General features: G+C 51.4%; 2 protein-coding genes across 2 annotated transcripts; one reads left to right on the forward strand and one right to left on the reverse strand.

Annotated features, from left to right (window-relative positions):
• Window positions 1-917: 917 nt before the first annotated feature.
• BBA_09289 (Pectin lyase fold/virulence factor) lies at window positions 918-6953 on the reverse strand (the record flags this gene model as incomplete). Its single annotated transcript, XM_008604386.1, has 13 exons — window positions 918-2231; window positions 2353-2626; window positions 2687-2779; window positions 2841-3173; window positions 3272-3863; window positions 3974-4371; window positions 4443-4720; window positions 4791-4962; window positions 5000-5538; window positions 5617-5885; window positions 6040-6134; window positions 6213-6650; window positions 6829-6953. 13 exons carry the CDS (start codon window positions 6951-6953, stop codon window positions 918-920), a joined length of 4920 nt encoding a protein of 1639 aa, XP_008602608.1.
• An 809-nt stretch (window positions 6954-7762) lies between these two features.
• BBA_09290 (CFEM domain-containing protein) lies at window positions 7763-10665 on the forward strand (the record flags this gene model as incomplete). Its single annotated transcript, XM_008604387.1, has 6 exons — window positions 7763-8210; window positions 8291-8408; window positions 8499-8846; window positions 8935-10223; window positions 10385-10419; window positions 10645-10665. The coding sequence occupies 6 exons, from the start codon at window positions 7763-7765 to the stop codon at window positions 10663-10665; spliced, it is 2259 nt and encodes a 752-aa protein (XP_008602609.1).
• Window positions 10666-10668: the final 3 nt, after the last annotated feature.

Raw genomic sequence — 10668 nt, forward strand, 5'->3', positions numbered from 1 at the left:
CCGTTCTGTCCAGTTGCGTTCCCACTCGTTCAGGAAGCGGAGGGAAGTCTCGACAGAGGAGACTGGAGGTTCAGTCAGAGGTAATGATGCAACTTCATGCCAGGTGCCATCGGGCTTCTGAAAGGATTCGAGCTCGTCCAGGCCGCTTTGAGGGGTCTTCATCACGGATATGCCAGCAGGAAAGACGCCTGTCAGAGGCCAGTAGAGGCGTGCGGGAGCCTCGTGACGGTAGCGACGGCCTCCTCGTCGACGCACTTTTCCATCAAGTGAAACCTCTGATGTGGAAACGATAGCTTCCATTTTGCTACTACCTTGCTAGTTGGCATGGAAATCCTCATTAGCTGTCCGGAGCTAGCATTGATCGTACGATCGTACTCGGCATTGCTGGTGACGAGGAAAAACTATTAGCCGGTGCCATTTTTGGCTAGAAGTAGCCACCTTTCTTTTCTCGTTGCGACTGCTGCTGGAATACCCACCGCATGCAACAGATGCTGAGAACTATTGCAGGTTCCGCTATAGGTACGCGGTCAATCCCACTTATCTCTTTGCGGCGCACAGAAGCAATCTTCAGGCAGCCATGGCATAGCTCGGCGTCCTACGCATTAGTATGACTGAACGGTTTTCATATTGACAGTCGACCTGAGAATCTAGCTTTAATTCACAGTTGGCGAACTCCGCACCACACTGCCGTCTTACATGTGATGCGCTGAAATGAGCTTTCAAGAACACTTTAACAGTGAAATAGCAGGGGAGCATCTTTTTCTATACTTAAAGTATTTCCATCGCCAGTTCTTATTGCTTAGAAAAGGGTTACTCAAGCAAGATACATGAAGAAGTAAAAAGAATTGTATTGTCTTTCCAGTAGATCTGAGTCGACGTTGGCTTCCGAGCCTGTCTGAACCTACACCCTCCATCTGCTATAGCCTACGGTTCGGATCCACCCTCCATATGTAGCAATCATTTTCTATCACACCTCCCTGCTTATGGTTGATACCGCCACAGTTGCAGCTATCTGCCGGCACAGAAAGGTAGCGCTCACACAAGGTCTCATCAAAACCACTGTCTCGTCCCTCCAAGTCTCTTTTACCCGACGTATGGAGGCTACCAAAGCTGCATCCTTCTTTGACTTCGAGCGACTCCTTGATGACGACCGTGCCGAGGCCTCCATTGTATGGGAAAGGAAAGTCCTTTTCTATGTAGAAACCCGGGCCGAGGTTCTTGCGGGAGAGGATATCACAAAAGCTCTTGGCCGCGTTCTGCATTCGCTCATCTTCCGTGTCTTCACCGCTGTTATAACACTTGACTTTGTTGCTCTGAGGATCACCTTGAACAAATCGTAAGAGCGCAGGGGTTTGAGTTGGCTTTGTTGACGATGTTGCTGATGTGGAGGTGCTTGTGGAAACAGGGCATGAGATCCCTGCTTCCCATAGATTCTCAATGTCGCCATCGTCACCACCTGGAGCGCTGGCACTGCCCCAGAACCAAGGCTGGTTGATGCATTTTGAGTTTTCGAAGTCGAGGTAAGAGCACGGCGGCACAATCGGAGAATTCAGATCGCCGGAATAAAGTACAATCTCAGGTTTGGGCCAACTTCCGGAGGGTGGTGCCGGTGCACCGGGACCAATAAATTTGGGGGGCGTGGGGAAGGGCCCAGTTGCGGATGTCGTGGTCGGCTTTCCGTCACTGCCCTTGTAAACAACGGCAGGCCAATAAGGCGTTGTCGCCGGAACAGGTCGAATGGTTTCTGCAGCGCGCTTATGTTTGCCGGCACTGCCTCCGGTCTCTGTGATAGCCTCAAATATCCACTCCGTGATGGTCAATGGTGCTTGTGTGATGGTGCTGGTCCATGTTCCCTGGCTGACGGTGATGAAGGGGTAGTTCACAGTACTTGTTGCGCCGGTCCATGGAGGTATAATGGCTTTGCATGGCAGAGAACAAGTAAAGTGTGGCTGATCCATTTCCCATATCTTGGGGTCGATCCAGACATAATCGTCGAAGCGACTACCGTTTCCCCCGACATCAAGGATACTGATCTGTGACCACTTCGGGTGGACTTCAACGTTGAGGTTGTCAATGGCGGGGATGCCCTTGCCGTCCATCACGGCCATGTACTTGGCCCCAATTGTCACGAGGTTTGTGATACGAATATTGGCAAAATTGTTTTTGAGGAGCATGAGTGCCTTTTGGCATTGTTGCGTATCGATACAGCTCTGGCTGTATGTCGAGAACCACTACATAGCCATGAAGTTAGTAAAGCCTTTGTAGAATCGCAGGAAAGACGTCGCGTAAGGCAAGTCAGAAAACGAGGAGCACTATTCAGGCTTCGTCCTGTACTGCATAAGCTTCACTTACAGAGTAGATACCCGCAGCCGCAATGAAGATGTTGTCCGATTCCGTCATAATAGTGGACCAGGACTCGTCGCAGCCGCTGAACTCGTCTCCTTGAGTACACGTGTAGTCAGGGTCCCCGGGGAACTTGCCAAGAGTGTCAGCGAACGGAGCTGGTGGCGGGGGCGTTGGCTGGAAGTAAGGTGACTCTGTTTGCAGCAGACCGACAAATAGGTTCGATGCCGAGTGAAAATTGTACTGGTAAAAGACAGCGTGTTCCGAGGCGGTGCCATAGAGCCTGGTACACCAGGCATGTCAGTTTCTATCATCATAACTCAATTTGTGACAGTAAGCATACCAAGTAGGATCTGTGCTTTCGATTAGAAAGCCTCGAGCAACATATATCGAGGTCTGTGTCATATCGTTCTTAGGATCAACCCAATCGGGATCGCTATATTGGGTGACCTGGTCAGCACAGGGCCTCTAGCACGAATGTGCTCCCTCCAACTTACTCAATCATATGATCAGCCCCCCAGAGCCACATGTTTTCAAAGTAGCCCGAGGCTGATTTTGTTAGGTGCATCATCAGACTGGCGGCAGAGCATCCTGGATCGATCCCACTTGTAGCGGCAGGACACTCAACAGGCGTGAGTTTTGTGCCAAGTGCGCCTCCCACTCTTGCGTGACAGTCCCACAAACCTGCAGCACCTTGAGACTCGGCTCTTAGGTTCCATTGAACGAGAATGGCACCGGATGTCGGACCATGGGTCGTAAAAAGAAGGTCCTGCATTTCTACATTACCGATCTGTCCAGCCTGTCCGACTTGGATCATGACCTTAGGGTTGCTTGACACGTATGTTAATCGAAGCTCGCAAAAGAAGAGAACCAGCCAAATAGTCATCGTCGCTTTCTTAGACAGAACAGTCACTTGGTTGGCACTTACTTGGCGTCCGAAAAGTAAGGTCCCGATGCGGCCAGCTGTGACCAGGTCTCGCCCACAATCTTGGATCCCGGTGGAATGACAACGGTCGAGGTGAGGATATAAGTCCCGGCGTCGATAAATAAGATATTCCCCACACTGGCATAAAGAGCGGCCTGGAAAGCCGCCGTGTCGTCGGTCAAGCCGTCGCCCTGGCAGCCAAGGTCCTTGGTGTGTATGAATGCCGACGCAGGTCGGCTCTCATACTGTGGTCTCGCACGCTCAAAATAATTTCCATTCGAATCTAGGAGTTTTGAGACCCGTCGAAATTTTCCGGCTTTGCCGCCGGGGGAGAAGGAGCGAGCACTCGTCGAGCCCTCATAGATGGGGCCAACAGCCCACTGATCGATGAGGGCTGATGAAGCCAGGAGCGTTGCGCCAGTTGTGTCAGCAACAGCCACTTCAACTTCCGAGAGAGCGATATTCTCGAGAGATATTCCTGTACTGCCTTTACCAGGAGCGGACTCGATGCGTTTGACGACGATGGCCTTGCTGGCACCGGTGAAGGACGAGTCCAAAATCGAGACAGAGCCAACTAGGAGAAAGAATGTAAGTCCTGGACATCAATGTGCCTGCATAATATTAACCAGTAGGGAGAACCAAACAGGAAACGAGAATAAAGATGAAACGGAGCCAAGGAAGAAGAGTCTACTCAGGGAAACCTACTATTTCCAACGCCGCCGTCGCCGACAAGCTTGAAGCCAATGCCCACATTCTTCATGGTAATTGATTTCCATACCCAGCCCCAGTCCCAGATGACTTGAATACCCACATCACAGCCGTCAAAGTTGAGGCGCTGCGCTGTGAACTGTTGGCTACCCGCCTTGAGGCCAACGCCCCCGCCGGTGAAGGTGATATCGGAGATGCTACCGCCGCTGCCGTTTTCAGCATACATACCAATCTGGTCTGTGCCAGACTGGGCTATGAGCTCAACGTTTTGCGTGCTCGTGGCCTGAGCGACTTGATAATGGATGCCTGTGATGACAGAACCCTCCTTGACCTTTCGGATGTCAATTCTGATGTTGCGAATCTGACGATAAAAATTGGCCGTGTTGACAAAGTATCTAAATTTAAGAATTGTTGAGCTCATTGAACATTTTATCAGTGTAAGGCAAGAGGCGTATCTTAAACATACTCGGGGTCTTTGCCGTCGATACCAGCACCATCGGCACCTGTGTACTCATCGGTGGACAGCACGCCCAGGCCGACAAATGATGGAGCTGCTACGAGCGTCGGGCGGTCATTAGCATCTCCAATAACCTGAGTGCCAAAGGGCATGGCAATTGTAGATGAGACGAGGTACTTTCCGGGTGGGAAGTAGACAATGGCGTTCTTTGTCGTTGACCCGTTGCAACCGCGGTCGCATCGAGTGCTGTTAGTTCCCATGGCCTTATTGATTGCTTTCGTATCGTCCTATAAGGCGAATATGAAACTCGTTAGCATAAGAAGAAACAGTAACATTGGGACAAATAAGTAAACCCACAGTGACTCCATCGCCCACTGCTCCGTAGTCCAGAACGTTTCTGAAGATAACCTTGATGCTTTGGTTAGGCAGTGACATAACAAATTTCTTGATGTAGACGTACATAGGAAGTATCATTTCCCCAAGGTACAGTGCCTTTCCGTGCGATACTAGTGTGAAAGTCCATGTTAGCCTGGTCAAGCTCGCAGCGAAGTCAGGTCTATGCCTACTTTTGCATCCAAAATGTTCCCTTGCCGGCTGCGGCCGCACGCCTCGTCCAGTTGCCACGGTTGGTATTTAGGTCCGCCTCGGCGACCAAGGCCGCTGCTGCAGCAATTTCATCAGTAATTGGCAGGAGTGGTGGCGGTAGCACCATTACGGCCTGGTTGGCATGCTCGAATTGGGTGCCGCTGTCGCGCAGGGCCTTCACACCGGCAGCCCCCGTAACTGTGTTGTTCTCTCTCCCGTAAAAGTATCTACTGCGAAGCGGGTTCGCCAATCGAGCCCTGTTTAGCCTGTCTGACTCGGCACGAGCATGTTCTACAATGCGCCGAGCCGCATTCAGCTCCGAGGACGTCGCGTTCCTGACCAGCGGCACGATTCTGGGAGGGAGTTGTGCACTTCGGAGCCTAAGCTCGGGCGACTCCAGCTCGGGCCTGAGAAGGGTCACATCGACCTCTGAATTCGAGTTGTCCAGCCGAGCTATGTCACGCATCTGAAGGTAGTCGTGCTTGAAAGTGTCTCGATGCTCCAGGCCTTGCTTGGTAATCTGTAGACATGGATTAGTTAGCTACGGCAAAACCGCTTCGAGACAATCCATGCCAGGACGTAGGGGGAGAAGACGTACCGTCAGATTCTCGTGTATTTGCGTTTGATAGGCCCTCCCTGCCTTCACTCGAGCCTTGAGCTCCTCCGATGTTAGCCCCGGACCAGTCAGGGCAGACTGTCTGGTTGCACTGCGTTTTGCTTGAGTGATAGGGAAAAAGGAAACGGCCTCTTCGGCGTTGCGGTCTTCTCTCGTGGTTGTCACAATAGCTGCAACCCCGTCTGCGCCGTTATCCTCTTTAAGAAATCGGAAAAGGAGGATTGACTTGTCACTATCCCATTCTGGGTTGTCTATGCCCCAGTGCGTAAGCTCTGCACGCAATTCGCCATGAGATAGCCCTTGCCCTGTCTTCCGCATATTGGTCAGCAATTTCCGAACTGTCTTTCATGTACTTCTCGTTTTGAACCTCATTGTATCGGCAAAGGCCCAGAACCTGAAACGTACAATTTTGCTCAGCCTTGACGCCTTGCGCGCAAGCGATCGCAGCGCATCTCGTCTTTGCAGGGGAATTTCGATCCCAGCCGTTTCCGCCCTCAACCCTGATCGAAACTTTAGCACGAAAAGCCCAGCCATGTCACGTGTTTAAATGCAGACAGACGTGCTGAGAGAAGACGTACCAGGTCGCTGGTGGGAACTCATCGCACGAGTAACGGATACCAGACTGTGCAATAATGTTGTTATTAGAATCACGCAGGTGCTCTAACACGTTCTCATCTGTTCCCGGCTCCAGTGCCGTTGTGAACCACTCGCCATTTTGTCGCATGGGCTTGCTCTGGTCTGTTTCCGGGCAACGGTGGTCAGACTTCCAGTCTCCTGGACAAGAGGCTAAACGGCGCGACTCTTGGTGAGAATGGTCCTCGCCCGTATCTAGATCGTAGCCATATACATTATTGCTGATTCCACTTAAGGGATGCAGATTTTGCCACCGCGGGTCGGCCTGGAATGCCTCGACATTTTTGCAAATCTCTCTCATGTAGTGGCAGTTGTAGGACAAGTAAACGGTGTAAGGCTCGACGTTGATAACGCGCCATGGAGTCTGGTTCGGGACAGCGCGACTGGCCATATAAAGGTCAGCATAGGCAATTTCATGAAGGAAGTCGTAGTTTTGTGCATTATGTAAAGAGGTCCAGCATTAGAGGTATCTTGTAGCGTCGCAGTCTGCTCCATCCAACCTGGCACACATGAATATGCGATATCTACTATGCGAAGAGGGCACTTAATAATTCAACTTACTATAAGTAGGCTCCAGGGGTAGTGGTGTCAGGCATGTAATCTTGATAATATTGAGCCTCTGCGACAGGAGGGAGTAAGGTAATGAAGACGGGCGCTAATAGCGCAACGAGTCGCAACCAGGCCATGCCGCTGTGTTTGTTAGGGCCGAGGAACTGTGTCCAGAGATGAAGAGGAAACAGGGAGAACAGATATAGAAAAAAGAGAGACTGGAGAGGAGATACAGAGCCTCGTTTTATATAGGCCTCGGGCACAATAAGCCTGCTTAGATAGACACTTTCATGCAACAAATATCTTGTCTCTAATCTTCCTGAAGGCGACCCATCGGTCGTACATCGCCCCTTAGCTTGTGATACACTTCGTAATAGACTTCCAATTGAGCCGAACATAACATATTAGTATACACAGACTTGAAGCAGTGTCATTTATATTTTATTGGCGGATCGCAGCGGGCTTACTATTCAGTGTTGCCGGACTCGGGGTTGCAAGTGTGCGCTAGGGGAGATGGCCGGGCACGACGGGGTAAACACCCCATCATGCCGCATCTCTTAATTTCATTTCAAAGTACTATTGAATCATATTCGTAAGCGACAGGTCGGATTACTACCCCATCGTACGAGAAATGCTTTAGGACATGGATGAGCTGCAAGTATGTGGAAACGGATGTAGCAGCTTTTATTAGAGTGATCTGGCCGATGAGCGGATCCCCGGCTCAGTCGCAGCTCGGTTGACCTTGGCCGGGAGGACCGATCTGGCGGACATCTTAGCCGGCTCTAACAGGACTTACTTGACAACCACATTTCTATATTTCGTGGTTTCTGGATTTCCATTCATTCGATGCATTCGATACTACAAGACTTTTAACCAGATCTCGCTGCATCTCCATCGTTGCTTCTGCAGACGCGGTGCATTTATTGCACTATAAGCTTTCACGACCATGAAGTCGTCCCTGAGCGCATCTTATGCGAGCCACCTCACGTCGCTGACGATTGCGCTCTATTTGGCAGGCACTGTTCAAGCCTCCAACAAATGCGCACCCGCAACATGGCTGGCGGGACAGTTTAAAGCAAGAGGGATTGATACTGGCACTAGTTCACTCCCTAGCAGCGCGTCGCCGTCCGGTGTGGGAACCTCCAGCTCCAGGTCCAGTTCGATGGACGTGTCCGTGTCGATGAGCCCCCTCCTCTCTGGCGGTGATATTACTGCAGGCGAGGTCAACTGCCGATACTCGGCCAGCACCAAGGGCATGGATATCAACTACTACTCCTGCATGGCACTGGCAACCAAATACGGCATCAGCATCGAGAAATTCTTCCAGCTGAATCCTGCACTACATCCCGACTGCGGGAATATTCAAGGCGATACAGATTATTGCGTAGATGGCTGTAAGTCATTGCAGAACCCCTTGATCGACTGAGTATCAGGCTACGAATGAGAACTTACGAAATTACGACCTGACGAATAGTCATTGAACCTGTCCGAGCCACCAACGGACTCTGTGGGCCAGCCAATGGCAATGCGACTTGCCTTGGAACAGAGTTCCAGTGCTGCAATGCGAGAACCTGGACATGCGGCAACTCTCAGTAAGTCCTCCAGTTGCATTCAAGAAGATTTGCTTTTCGTTATCTTGAATGACAGAGTTCAACTAACGCCGGATGGCTCACCTATATCAGAGCGGACTGCGCAGATGGAACGTGCTACGAGGGGGCATGCGCTGGAGATGCCGTGTTTACCACGAACGGCGAGTGCGGTCGCCAGCACGGCTACAAGCAGTGCGTGGGGATCTGGGGCGACTGTTGCAACGCCGAGGGCAAGTGCGGCACTGGCGAGTCCTTCTGCGGATACGGCAAGTGTCAACTTGGCAATTGCAGAGTCGTCCTCCAACCCCCGAAGGTAGGCGGACTGACTCCGGACGGCACCTGCGGCGGCAAGTACCAATACAAGTGCAACATCGCTTATGGCGAGTGCTGCAACAAATATGGCATGTGCGGTTCGCAGCCGCCGGATTGTGGGATAGGATGGTGAGTAGCCCTCTCTAGTTGGAGACTGTTCGCGTTTTTCGAAGCAATTTCCTGTAAGGATGAAGCGACTTGCTAACATGGCGGACAGTCAACCACTCTTCGGTAATTGTGCTTCCCCGGCCGCCTCAACAACGTCAAATCAGCCATCCAGCGTGCCTGCAACTACTACCACGTCAGCAAACTTGCCCAGTACCTACATTCCTACTGAAACCGATCTCCCTTCGTGTGGCCAACTGTGTTTCAAAAATATGCTTGCTCAGCACTCCGCTCTGGGATGTGACGCACAGAACGCATACTGCATGTGCAACAACGTCGACTTCAGCAATGGTCTGCGCGACTGCTCAAATGGTGCCTGCGGACAAGAGGTCGCCAGCACTGTCATTGCGTTTGGCAAATCATATTGCTCTGCCGCATTTGCCAGCCACACGGCTCCGGCCACCGCCACTGGTATTAGCTCCCTGCCCTCTTGTGGTCAGACTTGCTTCAACAACATGCGTGGTCAGTACTCACAGCTCGGCTGCGGCAGTCCCGACCCGTATTGTCTATGCAGCAATACCAATTTCAGCAACGGTATCCGTGACTGTTCAAACGCTGCCTGCGGGACAGATGTTGCCCGCACTGTGATTGCATTTGGCCGCGAGTATTGCTCCGCCGCGTCTGCCAGCCATTCGGCTCAAGCCACAGCCCAACCAACCGTTGCATTCCAAGTCCAGCCTCACCTTAGCACAGACTGCGACGGCGATTCGGATATTGCTCTCGTTGACTTCCAATCCGGCTCAAATGGTAGATGCATCAATCTCGCCTGCCATGCTGCAAGTCTCGGCATTCATGCCGCAGGTGATTGTCCTGATGGACATGTTCAGCTGAGCTACTGGCAAGAGTCCGACTGCTCTGGCGAATGGTATGGCTACGGGTACGCCAGCAGAAACACATGTCGGGTCCTATGGTCCGGCGGGTTAATGTTCAAGTCCCTATGGATGAAGTGCATGGCGCCCAGCGATGACTGCGTCACTAAGGGCACATGTGTGCCTAATGCAGAGCCTAAGGTTGGCATCTGTGAGAAACCAGCAGTTGCATTTCGCTTGCAGAGCCGCTACCACACGGACTGTACTGGGGAAGTGCATGACAATGTTGTGGTGAACTCTGGCTCGAACGGCATGTGCGTCGAAACTGACTGCATGGTGGGTAGCCTAGATATTGCTGGCGTTGGGGACTGTCCAGATGACAACGTGCAGCTTAGCTACTGGGGGGAGAAGGGCTGCACGGGTGAGTGGTATGGCTATGGATATGGGAGTAGGGGCACATGCCGACATCTTTGGTCTGACGGGAACAAGTTCCGGTCGCTGTGGGTAAAGTGTGCGAAGGAGAGTGATGACTGTGTGTACAAGGGGACATGTGTGGCTAATACAGAGCCTGTAAATTCCAAATGTTAGTCTTTTCTGATTCATAACCAAAGAGTAGTACATACTATTCAGACGAGCCCTTTTTATTGTTTGGTCAAAAACAGCTTCAGCTCCCACTCTATCTTTCAAATTTAGCGTGCGCTGTAACAGCTAAAAACGAGCGGCTATTAGTGGGTGTTTACAGGACATCACGCTAAGCAACAGGCGCCTTAGGCTAGTGGCCTACCTTTTTTTTTCTAACAGTGTCAGTGAGGGGATGAATCTGATTATGCACCAAACAATACTAGCCAGACAACCCCTGACTATTATTCCTATCATCGACACTATATACAGAGAAAGGCGAAACGAACGTCCCTTCTTGGTTAACTAAGAATAATAATTGACAGCCATTTTAGGCTGCCGCGAAGCGCCTCTAAGTA

This window comes from Beauveria bassiana (genome assembly GCF_000280675.1).
Source record: "Beauveria bassiana ARSEF 2860 unplaced genomic scaffold BBA_S00050, whole genome shotgun sequence".
Taxonomy (NCBI): Eukaryota; Fungi; Ascomycota; class Sordariomycetes; order Hypocreales; family Cordycipitaceae; genus Beauveria; species Beauveria bassiana.